We start from the raw sequence: 23,206 nt of genomic DNA on the forward strand, positions 1-23,206 counted from the left end.
GGGGCCCGCCGCGGGGCTGAGCCCCGGCGCTGGTGGCGGCGGCGGCGGGCGGCGGCGGAGGCAGCGGCCGCCTCGGCGCTCGGTGGCTGCGCTCCGCTCCCTGGTGTGTTGATTCTTCCCCCAGCTGCTGCCTAATGGAGTCCAGGCGCTCGCGTCACAGGAAATGCCTATACTGCCCTCCTCACTCACTTCCGGTGGCAGGTATGGAACCTATGGGGGGCCTGTCAGCTGGCACGTGCGCCGGGCGGCGGGGCCTTGGGGCGGGCGGCGGGCGGCCGCGACCCCGGCCCCGGTCTCCCCGACCCTGGTCCCCTCGGCCCGGGTCCCCCGGACCCCGGCCTTCCCGACGGCCGCCTTGGCAGGAGTAAGTGCGGCGGCCCCAGGCCCGGCGCGGGTTGGCGCGGGCCGGGGTCGCGGCGGGGGTCGGGGGGGTCCTGGGTCAGGGGCGTCGGGGCCGGGGAATGGGTGTCGGTGTCGACGCGGGCCAGGTCGGGGTCGAGGGGGTCGCGGCCGGGGGTCAGAGGGTCGGGGGCGTCGGAGTCGGCGCGGGCCGGGGTCGCGGTCTAGGGGGCCGGGGGCCGGGGGTCGGGGGCCGGGGGCGGCGAGGCGTCGAGACCCGGACGTGGAGGCACAGGGCGGGCGGCCCCGGCGGCTCACCCAGCGGTCACCCGGACCGAAACCGGGGTGACCGGCCTCCGCGTCTTAGTGTGGGGAAACCCGGATTTCCGAGCGGCGCCCCGCCGACGCGCCCGGGCCGCCCACCGGGGTCTGGGGCGCTGGGCGGACGGGAGCCCGCGCCCCGCAGGGGAGGTGGGCTGCCGCGGGAGAGCGGGATGTGCGGGACCCCAAGGCCCCAGGAGACCGAGCCCGCGGGTCCTGCTCGGGGGCAGCCTCTCTCCCTGCCACCGCCTCCGCCGGACGCGCATCCCGAGCAGGGCTGGGACTCGGCTTGAGATCCAGGCCTGACATTTTGAGGTGAAACGTGAGGGTTCCGTGTCACTGTGACGTCCTGTTTGTGTGCATGCAGAAATGCAGCAGCAAAGACTGGGTTGAACCCTGACCGTCGGTGAAGGGTCTGCGTTACCCCAGACGGTGTGTATGCGCGTGTACAAACGTTTTCTCAGAAATGAGAAAAAATCTTCCTCTGAAGTAGTTTCCGCGTGGAAAAAACGTAGATTCAACTGATGCGCTTTCTGCCTCTGAAATTTACAGTGTTAATAACTCAAGGTAACGTCGGGGAGGCCTTGGGAGACAGTCCCTTTTAAATTCAAAAAATGATAAAAAATGGTGCTTATGAGAAATTAGTGAAAGGATCCTGAGCTCTATTGATCCTCAGACTGGAAGAAGGGAGAGGAAGTCCAGTGCAGGCACTTACAGAGGCCCAGCTTTGTAGTTCTCATCTCTTAAATACGCTTCCAGGTGGCGGTGTAATTGCAAGGTGACTCACGCTGGGTGTTTCTCTTCTCCTGAGACAGGCGGAGTGCTGGGTGAGGATCAGGGGGCACTGTCACTGTGTCCAGCAGAGCCTGAATTACGGGGTGCTGGACACCTTCAGAGGTCCCTGTGTGTCTGTGCGCTCTACAACCTTATTATTAAAAGTGTTATTGCTGATACAAAATTTATTTTTTGCAAAGTTATTTATTGGTTAGACTCATAACAGTATTGAGGACGAGCTTCTCAATAAAGTGTATAGCTTTCATAAAGGAAATAATTACTTAGTGGTCGCTGCAGATAAGGCCCACACTTCATTAACAGAAGTAAAAGGATGAAAAGAAACAGAAAGGCTCAGTTGCTGTCTAAACTTAATATGTATATCCCAGGTTTTCTATTTATTTAGGTGACCCAGACTGCTCTTGTTAGAATTCTGAATTTATGAGGTCTGTGTGCACACATTTTTCTCCGGGCTGAAATAGAGCTGGAGAACCTGGTGTCTGAGCTCCGGGTGTTTTTAGAGCCGGTTTCAAGTCTGTGTGCAGACGAACAATTCTGGAATAGCACCCTGCACACTCACAGACCGTCAGTCACAGTGTTATGACCTCCAGGATGAAATCCAGAGTCTGTCTTGCTCTCTGCAGACTGACCTCAGGCTTTCTTTTTGACTTTATTCCTTACCACTCCCTTTATGAACCCCTCATGACTGTCCCCCAGATGTGCTGGGCTCATTTCATCTTTTGAGTCTCTACCCTTCTGATTCCAGTTCATCTTTCAAGATTTGGCTCCTGACCTCCAGCCTCCTGGCCTTGGGTGTATTACTTCAATACTAAAGGCTGTTCGTAATTTTTGCTAATTTACTAAGACCCCTTCTTCAAGTCAGCAGAGAGGAACCTTTCTAGACCTCTGTTCCCCAAAGGTATAAAACCATAGGAAATATGCAAGTAAAACACACATAGGAAGGGTAATTATGATTTTGTGAAAGTTTTGTTTCAGTGACAGATATGTATCTATGCTTCACAAAGTAAAATATATTTCTCCTTTTGGACAGTCTCAAAAAAGTTTAAAAAATACTCGTGTAGGACATGTGAGTGACGAAAAAAGACATAGGTGTTAAATATTGAAATGCAAATTACTAGTACTGTCCAAGGTAGTGTCTAACTGGAAAAATTAAAGAGCTACTGGATTGAAAAAAAGCTGAGATAGTATGTATGTTAATAATAAAATATAAAACCACATTTTCACAAAAGTATTTATTTATTTGAGAGAGAGCATATAAGGTGGGGGATGGGGGGGCGGGAGGAGAGGGAGAAGCAGACTTTTTGCTGAGCAGGGAGCCCGACCCGGGGCTCAATCCCAGGACCTTGAGGTCATGAACTGAGCCCAAGGCAGATGCTTAATCAACTGAGCCACCCAGTTGCTCCAGAAATGTCTTTTTTTTTTTTTTTAAGATTTTTTTATTTTTAAATGATCTGTATACTCACCATGGGGCTCGAACTCGCAACCCCATGATCAAGCGTCACAGTTTCACTGAATGAGCCAGCCGGGTTCCCCTTTCACAAAAGTCTTTGTAAAACAAGTAAAGACTATTGTTCTGTTACGGTGTGAGTTTGGTATTTCAACCTGGTACTTAGCAACATCAGTATTATTCAGGTCATTAAATTTTTTTTTTTTTTTTTTGCCACGAGGTGTGTTTTATTTTCATTAAACATACAGATAATTTGCTATAATATCCCAGGGCAAACCAGAGAATTTGGCAGTCCGATTGGGGGGGGTCCCCTCAGAGCCCCGCAGGCTGGTGGCGTCGGCACGGAGTGCCCGGGTTCACAGTGCAGCTTGTCGCTCGTGTCCATCTTGCAGCTGACTCTTCTTCCTCCACATCACGACTGGGGTGTCTCGGAGATGACAGGGGTGGGGAATCCTCCAGGTTCTTAGGAAATTTCACTCCGCTTCTCCTGCTCAGTGGTCTCTTTGGTCTGCAGGGTGGTGTTCTCCTGCATCTCCGTTTTCTTCAGCTTGGCCTCATTGAAGCTGGCGATTTCCCCCATGTCCGGCTTGTCTGCCATTTTCTTAAAGCGATCTGTGCAGTTCTGCTCCGAGCCCGGCGCCTGGTGCTCCCACTCGTGTTGCTGCAGCAAGAGACCCAGTTCATTAAATTTTTGTTAGGAAAGGTAGTTTTCATGATCTCGGGTATTCCTGAGGAGGGCATATTTCATATTTCTATCTCTGGCTTCTTTTCTGGCTCTTCTTGCTGAGGGTTCTGAAATTGGAGAGCTGGCCCTGGACTTGGGGGGTGCCAGGGAGAATCCAGGAAGGAGCCTGGTGCTCGGAGTCAGAATACTTGGCCCGATGGGGCGCCTGGGTGGCTCAGTCGTTAAGCGTCTGCCTTCGGCTCAGGTCATGGTCCCAGGGTCCTGGGATCGAGCCCCACATCGGGCTCCCTACACCGTGGGAAGCCTGCTTCTCCCTCTCCCACTCCCCCTGCGTGTGTTCCCTCTCTCGCTGTGTCTCTCTCTGTCAAATAAATAAAATCTTTAAAAAAAAAAAACACTTGGCCCGCTGACCTTGGGTGAATCGTGGCCTTGCACATGTGCCATCCTGTAGGTGCAGAAAGTGGCACCGGCCTACTTGCTGAGTTGGTGTGGGGGTCAAATGAGAGAACAAATAGAACAGGTATTTGGAAAAATGCTCCGTCGAAAGATTTCAAAATAGAGTTTAACCCCTCCATCGTTTCAAAAAGGATTTGAGGCAGCAAAGTGCAAAGACGTAAGATGGCTTTATTGTTCATATTTCTGAGCCGTGGGCTCTGTGGTCATTTTTTTTTAACCCCGACTTGGCCACATGACTGTGTTCTTGTGCACCCCGAGGCCGGCAGCTCTGAATGCCCTGCTTCCTGTTGGTCTTCGTGAGCAGGGAGCTTCCAATACCTGCGGAATAACCTGGCAGTCAAACCCACCGCCCCATGCATGCCTCTCCGGTGCCCGTGTCTGCTCCCCTGTCTACACATCTCCCGTTCCTGCCATGAGCCTTCCGTACACGCTTGGCAGCGGAGGGGCTGACAGCAGGCGGATCTGAGTGCAAGGACAGGACTCTTGCTTTGCCACAGGAACCCTTCCTCTCACACGTGAACAGAGAGCGGTGTCGCCTTCCTCAGCTGCAAGCAGCTCTTTCCCGAGCTGTTGCTGAGACCCACTGGCTGTACATCAGTGTCCCAGGAGGTTTCTGAAGGAACCCAAGTGAACCAAGGGAACTGGATTGTCCTTTTCCAACCAGTCACCTGGGATAGACTGGAGTAGCTTGTGCCTGCTGCACTCCCTTTGGTGGCAGCCACACTGAAACACCACATAGGACGCTGAGCTTCATGTGCAAAGATCTTCCCTAAGCACCAGGTGTAAGAGCAGAAAGAACGCAGCAGGGACCTGTGTTGATCTGGAAACAGCATCAAGATGCATTATTCAGGGGCGCCTGGGTGGCTCAGCAAGTTAGGCGTCTGCCTTCCGCTCAGGTCATGGTCCCAGGGTCCTGGGATTGAGCCCTGCGTTGGGCTCCCTGCTCAGGGGGGAGCCTGCCTCTCCCTCTGCCCCTCCCCCCACTGGTGCCTGAGCTCTCTCTTTCTCTCAAATAACTGAATAAAATCTTTAAAAAATAATATACGTTGTTAAGTAAAAAACTCATTTCACAAAACTGCATGATAGGACTCCTTTTAGTAAATAAATCAATGTACACGCATACGTTATTTTTCTGGTAGGTTAGAAAAGCATAAAGCTTTGGGGGGGAAAGACTCCAGTAGTGAGAAGGGGGCTATTTTTTCCCTTTGATACTTCGGTGTTTGCATTTTCTAAGTATTTTTTTCAAATGTCATTTTAATTTTACTCCCTTTTTTTGGTATTAATGTCATGTTTTTAAAGTGCTCATGTTTTTCACAGTACACTCAAAAACCATCAAAATATTCATGAGGATTTAGTCATAATAAAACCATGCCACATAAAGCAGTGTTGTGCATATTTAATTGACATTAAATATATATATATTTTTAAATCTTTTCATTACCTGTACCCCCTGTGTCCTCAGACTGCTCACTCTGTGCACACACACCCTCTCTCTCATTTGGTTAAATTCATCTGGGGAGTAAAGGGCAAAAAGACATTCCTATTTATTAACTTTGAAAAGTAGCTAAATAATTAATAGCCCCTGGGGTCTGCATGGTAGACAACAGGCTCTTTGGGCATCCTTCCTCATTCTCAGTTTCATATAAGCTGTTCATTCGTCTGGCATTATAATCATAAAGAATAGCCAACAATAAAACACAATTATGAGTGTTAACAGAAAGAAATTCTAATTATGAGAAAATATCTTTTCAGAACGTATGCACAGGGCATATAGAAGTAATGGTATAATGGCAAGACTTTTAAAAATTAAAAATTTTAATATTTTAATTCTCTGGACCTTTTCGGTTATTTGGAAGTTGTGCTCTTTATTAAATAATACTAAATGTATGGGCAAATGTGAAGCATTATAATAGCCTCAATTAAAAAAACACTTGAATGAGCCCACGGATGCCAGTCATTAACAACAAAAGAGCAGAACAGTGGCTCTTAGCTTCTTTCTGGGACCTGTGGAGTGGCACTAGGCTAAACTGAGGCTAGCAGTTGGGGGGCGCCCAGGTGGCTCAGTCAGTGAGGCGTCTGGCTCTTGATTTTGGCTCAGGTCGTGATCTCAGGGTTGTGGGACCGAGCCCCGTGTTGGGCTCCTCACTCAGCGGGGAGTCTGCTTGTCCCTCTGCCCCTCCCCCTGCTGGTGCTCACCGTGTCTCTCTCTCTCTCTCAAATAAATAAGTAAAATCTTTAAAAAAAAAAGAGGGCGCCTGGGTGGCTCAGTCGGTTGAGCGATTGCCTTCGGCTCAGGTCATGATCCCAGGATCCTGGGATCGAGTCCCACATCGGGCTCCCTGCTCTGCGGGGAGCCTGCTTCTCCCTCTCCCACTCCTCCTGCTTGTGTTCCCTCTCTTGCTGTGTCTCTCTCTGTCAAATAAATAAATAAAATCTTTAAAAAAATAAAAAATAAAAAGTAAAAAAAAAGGAAAGACTGGCCATCGAGGGCCTTGCTGGTCCCTTGGGTGCAAATAGGGTTTGTGTCTTCCTACAGAGGAGTGGCCTTTTTGTATGCATTTCTGAAATACAAGGGTGTCCACTTTCCTGCGACACCTCTGACCTCTTAGAGTATTTTTTTCTTTACCTCCAAATTATTGACAGGTATTGTTCTGTGACAAATAGGGTAATAGCTAGATGTGTTTGAAAGGTTTAGCCACAGAGTTTCAACAACACTATTCCCTTCCTTTGGTTTCTGAGAGCCCACCCTTCCCGTTCTTTCTTTCTGACGGTGTGGCATGGCTCCTCAGCAGGGCTTCTGTAGTCCTAGAGTAACGCTAAGGGCCAACACTGGGCATCGTTTTAAGTGCTCTACACATACTGTACAATTTTAATCTTAACAACCTTGTGAGGTGTGTACTGTTACCTGCATTTCCCAGGTGATAGACTGAAGCACGGGACATTAGAGGTCATGTGGCTGGTGTGCAGGGGAGCTGGGTGCTCAACCCCTACGCTCTTCAGAGAGGCCTGGTATTAGTCTGAAAAGTGCCCACTGTTGAGGTTCCTAGGGGCCAGAAGAAGAAATGGAGCAAGTCCTGTAAATTAACTTTTTACCCTTGCCCTTTTAGTGGGGGTGAATCCTGGTTCCCCGCCTGTGAAACCTTTACTGTTTCATTAGCCTGGTTAGTAGATACGTGAGCCTAGAGGGAGGGCAGGGTTGTCCTTCCTCCACGAGCCACCGCAGGGATTAGAGAGCCGGTTCATTTCTCGGAGAAGCCCTTGTTGAAATGCAGCGTTTTGCCCAGAAGGGAAGCAAAGTGAGCTAGGTGCAACCTGGAGATGTGCTTCTCAATCGAATGGCTTCACCGAGAGGTGGTGAGTGGACGAGGCGAGCCCCAGACCTGGAGGGCTTCCTGGGAGGCACGCTGGGGTCAAGAGGCCCTAGCCAGGTTATTTTTGCAATGGCTTGTGTCTGTCTCAGGAGGGCTTCTAGACTGAAAGCCCATATGAGTCCAGGGTCCTGGAGTAAGAAAGAGCCAGACTTGTTTTATCCAGGCATTCACAGTTGATTACTCCTCTAGCAGCTCCAGGCCGGTCGGCGGGCTAAGGGGGCGAGAAACCTCTCACTGAGATAAGGCCAGACAGCACAGCCTCAGTATCTAGGGGATACACAGGAAGGGTTAGCACTGGGAGGCTGCGGGAGCTTCTGTTCCGGGTCCGCTCTTCCAGGGAGGGCATCCGGGCCTCGTAGAGACCTTCCATTGGCATACCCCCCAGAAGGTGTGGATAAATGATTGCTCTTTCATATCTGAATCCCTAGTAAATATTTCTATTTAACCCCTTCTCTGAGAGTAGGCACACTGTGTTTCCTCTGCTGCTCAGTGTGCAGATGTGGTGTGGGTCTTCCTGTTTCAGATGTTCTGCTTGATGAGGACGGAATGGCCGGGCCGACTTCTGGAGACCCCGGTAGCCTAGGGGTTCGATGGTGATGGTTTCCATCATCACAATGTAATGTTTGATTCGGCTGGGGAGGTGTGGAGGAGAGGAGTCACAGACAGCCCCAAAGCATAACCCCTTGGCTCTGCTATAGCTTTAAAAAGGTGTTATTATACATGATTTTAAACATACACAAAAGTAGAACACCGCGTTGACCCTTGAACTGTGCAAGTCCACTGAGATGCGGATTTTTTGAGCACGGTCCTGTAAATGTATGTTCTCTTCCTTATGATTTTCTTAATAGCATTTTCTTTTCTCCAGCTTACTTCATTGTAAGAACACAATGCATAATACACATAACATACAAAATAACGTGTCCATTGACTGTTTATGTTATCGGTGAGGCTTCCGGGGAACTGTAGGCTATATTAGCAGGTAAGCTTTGGGGGAGTCGAAGGTTATACGTGGATTCTTGCCTGCGGGGGGAGTCAGTGCCCCCAGCCCCCATGTTGTTCACGGGTCAGCTGTATAGCGATCCCCACGTACTCACTGTCCAGCTGTACCAGCCATCAGCTCCTCTATTCTTGTCTTCCTGTCCTCCCTCTTCAGACTATTTTGAAACAAATCCAAGATGTTATTTTATTTATAATATATGTACTTATACTTCAGTATGTAGCTCTAAATGATAAGAACTCTTGTTGAAAACACTGATGCACGTCTGCCTTCAGCTCAGGTCATGATCCCAGGGTCCTGGAATCGAGCCCTGCATCGGGCTCCCTGCTCGGCGGGAAGCCTACTTCTCCCTCTTCCACTCCCCCTGCTTGTGTTCTCTCTCTTGCTGTGTCTCTCTCTGTCAAATAGAAAACATTGATGCAAACCTTTCATCTCACCTGAACAATTATTAGTTATCATCAAATATGCAGTTAATGACCAAAGTCTTGCAAGTTCTTTTGTAACAGCCGGCTTGTGTGAGGCAAAATCCAACAAGATCTACACTTTAACTTTGGCTGATATATTTCTCAAGTCTCTTTTTTAAGGAAACATTTTGTTATGAAAGTATAATAAATGGGGAAGAGTGCACAAATCCTTATGTGTACAACTCAGTGAATTGTTTCCTGTGAGACCACCACCCATGTCATGAAATAGAACGTTGCCCGGACCTCAACGGCATCTTACTGTAGTTTTAATTTGCATTTTTCTGATGACTAATCCTGTTGCGCCCTTTTAAAGTATTTTTTAGTGGGGGGCATTGGGATAGTCTCTTTTATGAAGTGCCTTTTCAGGTGTTTTGCTTCTCCCTCCTTTTAAAATTGTGTTTCCTTTTTCTTATTGATTTGTAGAATTATTTATGTATTCTGAATATGAGGGCTTTGTTGGATACATGTACTGCAAATTTCTTCTCCCACAGTGTGGTTTGCTTTCGCTCTCTTAATGGTGTCTTGATGAGCAGAAGTTCTTAATGAAATCCAATTCAATTGTTCCCTTTATGGTTTGTGCTTTTTGTGTCCTACTTTGGAAGTCATTCCCTGTCCTCAGGGGCATGAAGATACTCTCCTAAGATACTCTCTGGAAGTTTCAATGTCTTGCCTTTCCAGGGTATGTCTACAGTCCTCCTAGAATTTAGTGGTTTTTTTTTTTTTTAAGTTTATTTATTTAAGTAATCTCTACACCAAACGTGAGGCTCAAACTCACAACTCTGAGACCAAGAGTCGCATGCCCTTCCAACTGAGCCAGCTAGGCGCCCCTAAGATTTAGTTTTGGGACTGGTGTGAGGTAGGGGTCAAGGCTCATTTGTTTTTCCATGTTTATATCCAGATGGACCAGCACCATTTTGAAAAGACTATTCCTTCCTCTCTGCCCTGCAATGTGGTGTCATTATCAAAAATTAGAGGTGTGGGGCGCCTGGGTGGCTCAGTTGGTTAGGCGACTGCCTCGGGTCATGATCCTGGAGTCCCGGGATCGATTCCCACATCGGACTCCCTGTTCAGCGGGGAGTCTACTTCTCCCTCTGACCCTCTTCCCTCTCGTGCTCTCTGTCTCTCATTCTCTCTCTCTCGAATAAATGGGTAAAATCTTTAAAAAAAAAAATTAGAGGTGTGTACATGTGTGGGTCTGTTTCTCAACTCTCTTTGTTCTATTGGTCTGTTTGTGTATCTTTGTGCTTTTGCTGACAAAAGTTTCTGCTAATACCGTACTGACTTAATTGCTGTAATTTTACAATAAGTTTTGCTGTCTGGGGGTGTAAATCTTTCAACTGTGTTTTGCTTCTTCGAGATCGCCTTGGCTCTTCTGGCCCTTTGCATTTCACAGAACAAATGGAGTCATCTTGTCAATTTCCACAAAAACTTGCTGAGATTTTGACTGGACTTGAATAAAATCCGTAGATCAATTTGGGGAAAACAAATATCTTTATGATATTGAACCTTCGTGCCTAGGAGCACGGCATGCTTTCCCATTAATATAGGTCTTCTTTAGTTTTTCTCAGCAGTGTTTCTGGATTCTCTGGAGAGGTCATGCACATCTTTTATCAGATTTATTCCCATGTGTTGGATGCGTTTTTTATGCTAATGTAAGTGACGTCATGTTTAAAATTTTGTTTTCCTCTCCCTGTCCTAATGTTAAGATTATTGACAGGTAGTTCATCATCAAAGATAAATTCAAAGTCCTATATCAGAACTATTTTTTAGTCTTGAACTTAGCACGTTTTTACAGCTTATACTTGCTTTCCACTTAGCAATAGTTTAACTATACGATCGGTCTTTCATTCTTTTAAGGGATCAGACTCAAACTCTCCCTTTGGAAGAATTGGGAAGAGGGTGGCTCCAGAAATCTATTTAGGTGAGGTACGAAGGATTCTCCTGGGAAGAATCCATCTTACGGGAGTGAGAGCCAGGCTGGACCTACTTGACCCCGTAACAAAGCCCTTCCCTGAGGGAGGGAGACCGTGTGGCGTCTGTCACTCATTTGTCTTCTAGCCTGGGTGTCCGCAGCTCACATCTTAGTCCTGGGAGGACAGTGTGGAGAAGGGAGGGCTGCAGGTAAAACATGGAAGGAACTCTTTTATTTTTATTATTTTTTTTTTCAAATTTTTATTTAAATTCTAGTTAACATATAGCGTAATATTGGTTTCAGGAGTAGAATTCAGTGATTCACCACTTATATATGATGACACCCCATGCCCATCACAACAGGTGTCCTCCTTAATCCGAATCACCTCTCTGGCCCCTCCCCCACCTGCCTCCCTCCATCAGCCCTTAGTTTGTTCTCTATCTTTCTCTTATGGTTTGTTCGCTCCTCCCTTTTTCCCCCCTCCCATATGCTCATTGGTAAGTGACTCTTTTGATGATAATTTCAGAAAACACTGGGTGTAATCTGTTGGGCAGCATATTACAGCAGGAGGGCGTTGTCCCTTACCTCACCCAGAATCCTGTAGTTCGGACACTTTGTGGCAGGACGTAGTACATACAGGCTTCCCCCGTGCCAGTAGGAGCAGTGGTGGTAGGAACAACGGGTTCCACGTGTTGGCTACTTGCCATGTGCTCGGTACTGCTCTGAGTACTTCATAAAGAGTAACTCATTGACTTTTACCAGGGTGGAAACTGAGGCACAGAGAGGCTGGGTAACTTGCCCCAGGTCTCGGAGCTCACAGATGGCCATGCCGGGATTCAAAGCCGAGCTCGCAGGTCCCAGAGCCCGTGCTGTTGACAGGATGTGGCCGCTCAGGCGGTGGCAGCAGATAGGGGCTAGTGTGGGAGAGCTGGCACGGGGTGAGGACCCTGCAGCGTGCCTGGCGGAGAGCCCCGTGAGCTTTCCCTTGAGGACTGTGAGAACTAGCGCGGGGTGGGGCAGGGGCTGAATGAGCCGCTGAAGGTCAAGAGAAGGGAAACAGGTGAGGTCATCGTAATTTGACCATCCGATCAGATTTCCAGACTTAGGAAACCTTACGGGGATTTGTTTTTTAATTTTATCACCTGAAAATTTCCTTGGATAAGTGGAATCATGACTTGTGGTCTGTTCTTTCTCTGAGGTGACGGGCACATCTATATTTAGACCGATAGTCATGCTTCTGTGGTGATGGATCAGTGTGTACCTCCAAACACGGCAGTGTGTGGAGGTGATTGCACGTGTGTCTTTAGGAACAGAGAAATCACCAACATGGTAGGTTCGATGCACACACATCAGAGGGACTTCTCTCCAGACTTACGGACGAAGCAGGTGCACCGCGGTGGTGCCGGGGGCGGAGATTCCCAGCTGGGCCAGCATCACAGGCACGCACGGCCCCAGCCACGTCTTCGCGTCTTCACAGAAGGCACCTAGGGTTGCACAGGCCCCATGCACAAGACCATGGATGCTGATGGGATTTCCTTTAACCCTATCCTTTCCCTTGCCTCCCACATGTCGTGTGTCACGGAGCTCCACTGATTCTACCCTTTTAACAGCTTTCCGTGTGTCTCCTCTTCCTCCTTCTCTGGTGCTGCTGGGAGGTGCAGTCGTGGATGTGTTTTCACCTGGACTGGATGATAACCTCCTGCCTGTTTTGCTCTTTTCTCTCTTAGTTGCCTTTGCTGCCACCGGAATTATCTCTGTAAACAGAAAACCATCGTGTCACTTCCCTCCTTAAAAATATGTGGATGGCCCCCACTGCTCAGGACTAAAATCCAATGGGCAGAGGTGGGTCTCAGCAGCTCCTTAGCAACTGGCCCCTACCTCTCTTTCCGGGCCCCGTCTCCCTCACGTCTGCCCTGGGGGCTCCCGGAGCCCGGGCTCTGCTTCCAGACGTGGCGCCTCGTGGTGCTGTTCCCCCACAGGGTGCCTTCCCTGCCACCCCTCTGCTCTCCTTTGCCCGCCTGGCCAGCCCTTCACTTTCCTTGGAGATTGGTTCTCACACTCGTCTTGAGCGGACAGCTCGATGCACTTCCAGAAGCACGGATTAAATGTCTGCCTTCCCTGCTAGACTCAGCCCAGTAAACCACAGGCATCTATCTGCTGGAGACCGTCCTCCCTTCATCCAGCCATCCATCAGTTCCTTCGACTACTCCTCCCCGAGCACTAGCTGTATGCAAGGCATCATGCTAGCCGCTGGAAATGCTAAATGCTTGTTTCCACCGAGCTCATATGCTAGTGAGAGAAGGCAGGCTAGGAAGGCAGAAACACACAGCAACAGATCAGGTGGTGTGAATCGAGAGGCAGGGTCACGTGACCCGCCGTGCTGGGTAAATACTCAGAGGGCCCCTCGGAGGGGCGCCCCAGAGGCTGAGACGTCAGCCGACCACCCCTGCGAAGATCAGGGTAAAGAGCATTCCGGGCAGAGGGAGCAGATAATACAAAGGCCTCGGGCTAATGACAAACCGACTTAGAATAAGCACACTGGTGACCTAACGTCACAGGGTGTGGCGGTGAAAATGCCTCCAAGAGACAAGTAGAGAGAAAGGTCATAGCTGGTTTTGGAGTCAAAGGTAATTTGTTCTCCAAAACTTCCCGGGTACTTGTTGGCAGTGGCCAATGGCAGAATGAAGGGCCCTGTTGTTCACAACTGAGGCACAGAAGCGCTTAGGAAAGTAGGTGCCGAATCTCCTCCCCACGGCACCTGGAGCTGGGCAGTCTGTCCATCCATCCGTCTGTAAGGTCAGGATGGCCTGTGTGAAGGAGCTGCACAGTTTTAATTTCTCTTCTTCTTGGCACCTTTGTTTTGCCCAAGACACGTGCGCTTCATATACCCGCAGGAAGGTGAATATTCTTCTACTGAAATACGCCGATTTTTACCCTTTGCAGCGGGGAGGCCCTTAGTTTACCCCTCCGCCATCATTCCCCAGCTTACTCTTTTCTTACTCCCTTCCCATGCCCCAAGAAGGAAAGGTGCCCATCCGACACCCTGTGTGCTTTGGCGTGGGACCATGGCCAAGGGTTCAGCGGGAGTTGGGGCTCACAACAGCCCGTTTTCTTTGCGACTGCAAATGTCCCCCAGAAACCCTGAGTTTAGGGGCGGGAGACCCACGCTAGCTCTGTCGTGTAGAGAGGTGCTCCCCAGCACAGCCAAGATGCATGGGAGGAGAGCCACACTTTCTCGTCCCCGGTGGGCAGGCGGCTCTCAGGGAGGAGATTGCACTGGCGGAAAGGCCCACGTTCTTGTGGCCGTACTAACCCAGGGGCTTGGCCCCGCCAAGGCCGTGTCTACACAGTGTAGTAGACGCTGCTATGGTCCTGTGATCTATTTTTGTGGGTGTTTTCCCTTTTAATTCTGTTCCCAGTTATTCTTTTTTTTTTTTTTTAAAGATTTTATTTATTTATTTGACAGAGAGAGAGAGCACAAGTAGGCAGAGAGGCAGGCAGAGGGAGAGGGAGAAGCAGGCTCCCTGCAGAGCAGGGAGCCCGATGCGGGACCCGATCCCAGGACCCCGGGATCATGACCTGAGCCGAAGGCAGCCGATTAACCAACTGAACCACCCAGGCGCCCTGTTCCCGGTTATTCTTGTGGGAATTGGCCATCTAGAAAACTTATATAACTATACAGTACAATAATTTAGTATCGAAAGGAATTTGGACCTCTAAACTTCAGGCAAGGTGACAGAGACCTGCGACAGCCAGGTGTGTGGCCCAGGTGTCAGAGCGAGGTCTAACAGCCTTGCATTCCTGGCTTCCAGGCCAGTTCTTCTGTTCCCAGGGACTGCCCTTAGTCGTTGAAGGAGAGGTAGCAAACTGGTGACCCGAGATTCTTCTTTTTCTTCTTCTTCTTTTTAAGCTAAGAGTCCATGTTGAAACACTGGGAGATTTCATGAAAATCTGGATTTCTGGTTTCTTCGGGAAGCACCGAGCCCACGCTTCTGCAAGACTGTTGGCGTTAACAGTGGCTTCTGCCTTCATGCAGGTGATGTACCCTCTAGTTCAGCGCGGTCCCCTCTGCTCCCTGCGACCTCCCCTGCGTCGAGCCTGATGGCCAGCGGCCATTTAGGGTCAAACTTGTGCTGCCGTATTTCCGATAGTAGAACTAAGAAGCACTGTCTCTCATATCCACGTCTCTGTTAAAGGTGGGCTGTGTTTCAAGATGAATGGGTATTTTAAAAAGTAAAGTGTGTCAGGGCCAGAAGAATACAGTTCAAGGTGATATTATGAAACAGATCTGTTTGGCACCTGTAGGCGTTGGGAGTTGCAACTCTCAATACCGTCGTCATCAGAAGAGCTTTGGGTACGTCTTTTCACTGGGGGGCTGCAGTATACCTTTGACAAGCTTTGAAAGGAGATTTTCGTAGAGAAAGTGGAACAAAGAGAGGACATGGGACCCCTCTCTCTCCTCGCCCACAGCAGAGCTACTAAAAGGAGGATCAGTTTGTTTAGATCCTGAGTCCGGTTGTCCAAAAGACTGTGCTTTGGGAACTCTGCACCGACTTCCCGGAGGATTACCTCGATCTGCCCACGGGCCGTCATGCAGCAGAACTCGGGGGGAGTCGGAGCTTGGGGTTCCTCTGCCACTTGCTGACTTGACCCTGACGTTGCCTCGAGGATACCCACTTCTTATTCAGAGAAATAAACTGCAAATAAGCCACAGCCCAAATGTACCACACTCGTGGTTCCCTGGACAAGAGGTGCGGTGCTCTACCCGCCTAGTACTGCAGATGGTCTGCCGCTGGCTCATCCCTGCGCATGAACTCCCTTCTGGTCTCTGCTTCCAGCCGTCCTTCGACTCCACCAATATTTCTTTTGTGAAGCCAGGAGGCTCCATAAAGGTTAAAAATAATTCAGCGATGTTGTGCTGAGCATAATTGGCATGTTGTGAGCCATCTGGAGAGCAGGAGAACCAGTTCTCTTGCTTCTCTTGGTTTGGTCTGTTTACTCTGCTGGTGCCCGTCCCTGACGCTTGGGCCGGGAGACCTGCTGAGGAATGCTTCCTCCGGGGTTCCGACGGGCATGGCTATTTGTCATGGCCTCAGAAGCTGCTTGGGGACAGGTAAGAGGAAGACCGCCCTTTCGGGAGGGATAATTATGGTCAGTGACCTCGAGCTTGTAGCTTGGCCTTATTCTGTGCCCGAACTCAGGTGTGATTCAGGAAGTCATCTGTCTGTTTTTGTGTGTCCGCATGGGTGATTTCCTTACCTGCTTTATGGCAGGGAAACAGCCTCAGGTACTGCTGAGGGGACAGGGTTCTGAATCAGGCCTTTTGCCTGGCTGAGCACAGGGCTTAGAGGAGGAGTCTCTGTGCGGGAAGGATTAAGTCGAGGGAGGAGTCGTGGTCATCAGGGGACTAGACACCTGGCAAAACCAGGCACAACCGCCCACCTCCTCTCTGACTTACCCCCAAAGCATGATTGAACTGGAGGGGGTGTGTGGCAAGAAGGTATTTGATTCAGCGAGGCGGGCGGGGGCCTGAACCCTGTCCCTTCACAGCCCCAAGACCCTACTGGTTGCTTTTTTTCCAGGGACCGGGAAGCCTGGGGATCTCAGACCTTGACCAGTGAAGTCTGTCTTGGCCTTGTGTAGCCTCGTCACATGAGCGGCCTGATGAAGTAGAACTAGGGAAGAATAGCTAGACTTTGCAGGGGCTTAGGAGGCTCTTTGACTTACCAGGAATGTAGCGGGTCCAGGATTATCCAGGAGTCACCGCGTTAACCGCCTGGAGGGGAGGCCCCATCATTAACCTGGCTTCCTTGAGGTGGACAAACCCTGAGCAGATCGGGGTGGTGCTTGATGGCCCCTTCCCTTGCCTCCGTGTGACCCTCTCAGAACTAGTAATCCCTTTGAAATGATCAAGGAAGTAGTCTGGTTAGCATTATGAGAGATTCTTCCAGTTCCATACCTCTTACATCATATGTAACAGGGTGATGGAAGAAAACCCCTTAATGGCCAGACCAGTGGGGGCCACATCAAAGCTGTGGTCATTATACCAGTTGTGGTAAATGAATGTGGATCCCAATATAGACAGCGTTTTATCCTTGTTTGTTTTCAAATGAAGCATTTGGCTTGTATATTATGCTTGAAACATCGAGCATCAAAATGCATGGTCATATTTGAATATGAATGCCACCTGTTTTAATGGTAATTGCCATTTTTATTATGTGTATGGCAGCACAGGTGTATTATTTTAAATGATATAGATGACATGTAAGGTGGATAGTGAGTTAAATAATGACTGTTGCTTCATGGGGCCTGTGTAGGATGTACCAGTTTAGCAGATGAGGTCATTTGAATCGCATGGAAAGGTCGCCTTCACCCGCCTGTCAGAATGCATGGAAATCACAACTATCAGCAACATGGTCCAGGGGATGCTGAACTCTTTTCTTACCCCTCCCTCCCTGCACCCCGCCTCCTGCCCCCTCCCACAGGCTTGGCATCGTTCTGCATGGTGAAGTTCCACCAGGGAAAAGCCCCAGTGTGCAGTGGGTCTGTACCCTGTCCGAACCCTTCTCTGGACCCACAGCCAGAAGTGGGGTGTGGTCCGGGGAGTAGCCCGGGCGTGTGCCAGCTGGGGCCCGTGGCCAGGATCCCTTCCCTTCTGACACTCTCAGGGAAGGGTCCGCCCAGCTGGAGCCACGGTCGCCATGTCCCCTACTCGGTCCCCGACGGTGGTACCTTCTCAACATCCCCTTTGTGCCGGCCTGGCTTTGGTGCTCCAGGAATTACGGGGTGAAGCTGGTGGGGGCGCTGCGTGGAGCCCCACACGGCATGTCTGTCCACCGGGCACCCCTGCGGGAGGAGCGGTGCGTCCAGCCCTGGGCCCCAGGCCTGCTCCCGCACAGCGAGGGCTTCCTAGGTCAGCAGCTCTGGACAGTCAGGCTGGCCCGTGAGGCCGTGACCCCGAGGTTAAGTCCAAGTCGGGGGGCTCTGCATACAGAACTTGGGAGGCCAGGGTGGCCATAGTGGAGCCCTCCTCTGTGTGCACCCTCCTCGGGTGTCCAGCTGGCGGGGGGAGACGGCCCTGGCTTCCAGAAGTGCCGCCCAGCTGTGGGAGGCTGTCCCATGGCGGTGTTTCAACAGCTTCTCCAGGGATCAAAGGCTCCTCAGCTGAATGGGAATCTGTGGTCTGAGGATTTAATTGGTTTCTGCAGCCCCCCTCGCTCCCCCCGCCCTAACCCCAGTGGCAGACAAAATATCGGGCCAAAGGGCCAAACAATGGTGGATGGGGGTCTCCCTGTCTGGTCTCCAGCCGGACTTTTCCTGATGCAGAGCTCGCGGCGGGAGCACAGGGATACTGTTGGTGGCTCTGACACCTGCTGGCCGTCCTGGAAACTGCGCCCTGGGAGGGTCCCCTCTGCTCGGATCAGTTTTAGGGCTGTAGCTGCCCTGCTTCTAATTCTAACGTAAGAGGTACTTTATACGTTAGTTATTGTGAATCGAATTACTTATAAGTAACGTTCTTTGGCAAATACATGTGGACAGAAAACTTCTGCAAAGATGTACGGGAACAGTATGGGGAGCGCAGCCAGGTCTGGGGGACTTCTTGTAGGGTGTACCTTTGGGTTCTCTCCGAAATCTGTTTTAAACAGAAAGAGGTGTGTTGCTTTAGTCCTTGTAGCTGAGATGCTGCGCTGGGGCGGGAGGCCCAGAGGTGCAGGATGTTCTCTAGGGGCCCCTGCCCCTCCCCGTTCCTTGTTCGGGCTCCTTGAGTGCCGTCATGCGTGTGCGGGAGCCCGTGTGGCTGGACTCTCACCCTGACCCTGCTCACGAGTGGAGGCTGGGCCTGGAGCGAGCAGCAGCTCCTGCGGGGGCCCTCCTGCCGGGCTTGGGCTGCCCACCCCCCAGGGGCGAGCTCAGGGCAGGGGCTCCAGGTGGAGAGCTGAGCCCTCGCTCAGGTACCCACTCAGGGAGCGGGGCCGCGGGCGGGTGTGCCTGCGGCTGGTTGGCAGGAGAGCTGGGTCTGATGAAAACACCCACCGCCTCTGTGCCTCTTACTGTCTGATACCAACACGACCTTCCCCCGTTGAACAGACTTCCTGCTGCATTCCCTCTCCGCCCCGTGATGACATACCTGCTTTGACCACTTGTTGAGTCTCTGCTCCCAGACAGCAGACACCCCTCACTGGGCTGGGCCCCTTCACCCAGCTCCCCACTGGCAGCCCAGAGACCCTGGGCGCTGAGTAGGCTTGAGGAGCATGCCCGGCGCTCAGGGCAGAGCCTCAGTGTTCAGCGGTGCCGGGTTGGGTCCCCATGGAGGGGAGTTCCTTCCTGCACTTGCCGTGCGGTCCCTGAAGGGGGGACCAGAGCCCCGCAGTGGGGGCTCATTGGCAGCCATTCTTCAGGAGAAGAAAATTGTAGCAACACATCGATTGTTGGCCTTTAGACCCAGAGGATGTGGTTCAGCTCCAGTGATTGGCTCTTTCAGGATACATACACCCTCAAGGAAACAAGATAGCATGAGTGCTATCCCAGGACTGGTTCCAGTGTCCGCCATCTTTTTGACTCCAAACAGCTGGGCCCCTCACCTGCTGGTGATCCCCCTCTCCCTCCTCTGGGCAGCACCCCTGTTGCCTTCCCGGGCAACCAGGTCTCTTCCCTTTGCCTTTCCCCCTTCCTGCTCCTGCTGGCTGGATCACAGACGTCACGGAGCCCGGAGGCTGGAGGCCATGCTCCCAGGGAGATAGCAGAAGGCAGAGACCCTGATGGCCTTGCAGAGCTGCTCTCCGACAACGCACCTCTAGTCTCCAGGGAAGTAGAAGAATGAATCCACGTATGTCAATGACCGGGTTTCCCGTTAAACGAAGTCAAGCCTAACTGGAGCAGATGCAGGGACCCTCAGTGATGCCCAGCTGTTTTCCTGCTCTCATCTACACGCTACGGCATGCGGGCAAAGAGCTCTAATAAAGAACGGAATCCCACAACTCGAATCTCTGCGAGGACCGTGTGTCACAATAAAATAGATCTGTTTGTGCTATTGTTCTTAGAACTATTGAATTCCAATGTTCTCACTGTGGGGTGGGGTGGGGCTGCACTTTCATGAACACACTGCAGGTCTCTTAGCTTCTGTTTAAAGATGGGGGATGAGCGAGGAGGAGGGGAGTGAGGATGCAAAGGGGAGAGGCAGGCTGCCTTGGTAAAGTGCACATTTGGAGCTTGCCGAACACCCTAGTCCTAAGCCCCTGAAAAGCTCACTTCCGTTCCCCTGCACAGGAGAAGCTGGGGCTTGTTCCAGCCCTAGGACCCAGGTCTTTCTTGATCCTGGATGCATCTTTTGTTAAAAACAGCTTTATTAATGGGGGGCGCAGTCGGTTGAGTGGCCGACTCTTGGTTTCGGCTCAGGTCATGATCTCAGGGTGAGATGGAGCCCCGCATCAGGCTCCGCACTGTTTTCTGTCACTAGGGCCATAGTTTGCATTCTTAAAGTTTTATGCAAATGCAATCGCATAGCAGTACTCTTTTTTTTTTTTAGTCTGTCTTGTATCAGCATAATTTTTTTTAAAGATTCATCTATCTCGTTGTAGGGCGCCTGGGTGGCTCAGTTGGTTGGGCGACTGCCTTTGGCTCAGGTCATGATCCTGGAGTCCCTGGATCGAGTCCTGCATCGGGCTCCCTGCTCGGCAGGGAGTCTGCTTCTCCCTTTGACCCTCCCGACCCTCCCCCCTCTCATGCTCTCTCTCTCTCAGTCTCTTTCTCTCAAATAAATAAATAAAATCTTTAAAAAAAAAAAAGCATCTATCTTGTATGTATCATTCCTTTTTGCGGAATAATACTCCATTGATATTGTTGTGGGTGCATCACAATATCTATGCTCCTGTTCATGCATGTTTGGGTAATTACTGGGATCAGCTCTTAGAGCTGCTGAGAGCACTTGTGTGCAGGACTCTGTGTTACTCCTGGGTGTATATCAAGGAGTAGAATGGCTGGGTCATACAGTAGGAGTATGCTTAACTTTTTATTCCTAATCAGATATTCTTATTATATTTACCCCTTACGCTTGATTCATTGTATATTTTATTTTTTAAAAGACTTTATTTTTATTTTTTAAAGATTTTATTTATTTACTTGACAGAGAGAGAGATAGCGAGAGAGGGAACACAAGCAGGGGGAGTGGGAGAGGGAGAAGCAGGCTTCCTGTGGAGCAGGGAGCCCAATGCGGGGCTCGATCACAGGACCCTGGAATCAAGACCTGAGCTGAAGGCAGACGCTTAGTGACTGAGCTACCCAAGCGCCCCTCTGTATGTTTTAAACAAAAGACGTTTAATACAGACTTATCTCTGAGTCATTATACATTAGAAGATAGAAAAATATCCATGTAGAAGGTAATTCCTACTTTCCTTGTGTTACCTCCAATTCGAGATCACAAGTAAAAGAAATTTAATGAATTTGTTTTTTTATGTTATGCTATTTGTGTTATGTTTTTATGTTATTTGTGTTTGTTTTTGAATATATACTTTTTCCTTACATATATGTGTCTCTCAAAGAAATTTAGTGAATTTATGTTTTTTTATGTTATTTATGTTATGTTTTTATGTTATGTTATTTGTGTTTGCTTTTGAATATATTCTTAGGTCTATCACTCCATGTTGTGTATGGTGCCAGGTATGAACCAGAGTTCGTTGGTTTTGTAGATGGGTATCCAGTCCATCCAGCACTATCCTTGCTCCACTGACCGCCTTGGTACCTTTGTCAAAAACTGGTTGTCCATGGGGCGCCTGGGTGGCTCAGTCGGTTAAGCGGCTGCCTTTGGCTCAGGTCATGATCCCAAGGTCCTGGGATCGAGCTCCGCATCGGGCTCCCCGCTCAGCGGGAAGCCTGCTTCTCCCTCTTCCAATCCCCCTACTTGTGTTCCTTCTCTCCTGTCTCTCTCTCTCTGTCAGATAAATAAATAAAATCTTTAAAAAAAAACAAAAAAAACCTGGTTGTCCATATATGTATGGATATATTTCTGGGTTCTCTGTTCTCGCCCATTAATCTATTCGCTTACTTACACCAAATCACACTTTTTGATTCCTGTAGCCTTTAAATAAATCTTGAAGTCAGGTAGCATGAGTCTTCCAACTTTTTTTTTTTTTTAAATAGTTGTTTAGAGCTATCCTAAGCTCTTTGCATTTTCATACAAATTTTAAAATCAGCTTGCCAGTTTATACAGAAAATCCCACTGGGATCTTCACTGGGATTGTGTTGAATCTATAGAACAATTTGGGAAGAATTGATGTCTTAGCAATTTGAGTTTTCGTACTCAAGAAAAATGTATATTTCTCCCCCTTTTAAAAAGCTCTTCTTTAATTTCCTTCGGCAACATTTTGTAGTTTTCAGTGTACCTGTTTGCATACCTTTTGTCATATTTATCCCTAATTTCCTTTTTTTTGATGCTGTTGTAAATAATATTATTTTTAAAAATTTCAATTTCCGATTTTGTGTTGCTAATGTACAGATATACAATTGACTTGTTATATTGATCTTTTGTTCTGCAAATTTACTAAACTCACTAGATCTAGTAGCTTTTTTGTACATCACATTCTCTGCTTAGATGATCGTATTGTTTGTGACTAAAGGCAATTTTGTATTTTGCTTTCCAATCTTGATGCCTTTTATTTCTTTTTTTAAAGATTTTATTTATTTGCGAGAGAGAGAATGAGAGACAGAGAGCACGAGAGGGAGAAGGGTCAGAGGGAGAAACAGACTCCCCGCCAAGCAGGGAGCCCGATGCGGGACTCGATCCCGGGACTCCAGGATCATGACCTGAGCCGAAGGCAGTTGCTTAACCGACTGAGCCACCCAGGCACCCATTGACGCCTTTTATTTCTTTTTCTTGCTTGACTGCACTGGCTAGAGTCTCTAGTGCACTGTTGAACAGAAGTAATGACAGTGGGCGTCCTCTTGTTTCTGATCTTAGGGGAAAGTGTTCAGTCCTTCACCACTAAGTATGGTGTTGGCTGTAGGCTTTTCATAGATGCCCTTTATCAGGTTGAGGAAGTTCCCCTCTATTTCTAATTTGTTGAGTCGTTTTACCATGAAAAGGTGTTGGATTTTATCAAATGCTTTTTCTGCATGGGCAATGATCACATGGTGTTTCTTTTTAACCTCTTAACAGAAGGACTTATATTCATTTTCAAATGTTAAACTGAGGCTGCATTCCTGGGTTAAACCATACTTAGTCATAATGTATTATCCTTTTAATAATTGTTGGATTCAATTTACTAAAATTTTGTTTAGAATTTTTTGTATCCATATTCATGAGGCTACTGGTCTGTAGTTTCTTATAATGTTTTTGTCTTTGGTATCAGAGAAGTGCTAGCTCATAGAATTGGGAAGTATTCACTCTTCAATTTTCTGAAAGACTTTGTGTAGTATTGGTATTACTT

General features: G+C 49.3%; 2 protein-coding genes and 1 long non-coding RNA gene across 5 annotated transcripts in view; 2 read left to right on the forward strand and 1 right to left on the reverse strand.

The window, feature by feature from the left end:
• Window positions 1–31: 31 nt before the first annotated feature.
• The window catches only part of CNIH3 (cornichon family AMPA receptor auxiliary protein 3), a 232,413-nt gene continuing 209,238 nt past the window's right edge, over window positions 32–23,206 (forward strand). The window contains exons 1-4 of one of the 3 annotated variants that reach the window (XM_035008664.1): window positions 32–201; window positions 12,512–12,626; window positions 14,695–14,820; window positions 19,480–19,827. In XM_035008664.1, the coding sequence (XP_034864555.1) occupies window positions 164–201; window positions 12,512–12,626; window positions 14,695–14,820; window positions 19,480–19,605 (405 nt within the window). In that variant the 5' untranslated portion in view covers window positions 32–163 and the 3' untranslated portion in view covers window positions 19,606–19,827. Of the gene's footprint in view, window positions 202–11,228; window positions 12,627–14,694; window positions 15,898–16,366; window positions 19,828–23,206 lie in introns of those variants that run through there. The other 2 variants (XR_004679897.1, XM_035008662.1) reach the window with 2 other exon arrangements.
• On the forward strand, window positions 610–1,618 carry LOC118013005. The gene is made up of 2 exons (XR_004679898.1): window positions 610–1,092; window positions 1,476–1,618. It is a non-coding gene; the product is annotated as an uncharacterized LOC118013005 (long non-coding RNA).
• On the reverse strand, window positions 3,094–3,574 carry LOC118013004 (thymosin beta-10-like). Its single transcript, XM_035008666.1, has one exon. The coding sequence runs from the start codon at window positions 3,495–3,497 to the stop codon at window positions 3,363–3,365; it is 135 nt and encodes a 44-aa protein (XP_034864557.1). The 5' UTR covers window positions 3,498–3,574; the 3' UTR covers window positions 3,094–3,362.

Source organism: Mirounga leonina, unplaced genomic scaffold (genome assembly GCF_011800145.1).
Source record: "Mirounga leonina isolate KUSES-001 unplaced genomic scaffold, KU_Mleo_1.0 Mir_152, whole genome shotgun sequence".
Classification (NCBI taxonomy): Eukaryota; Metazoa; Chordata; class Mammalia; order Carnivora; family Phocidae; genus Mirounga; species Mirounga leonina.

What these genes read in the sequence shown, in the direction of transcription:
- LOC118013004 (XM_035008666.1), bottom strand. Translation starts at nt 3,497, where the DNA reads ATGGCAGACAAGCCGGACATGGGGGAAATCGCCAGCTTCAATGAGGCC.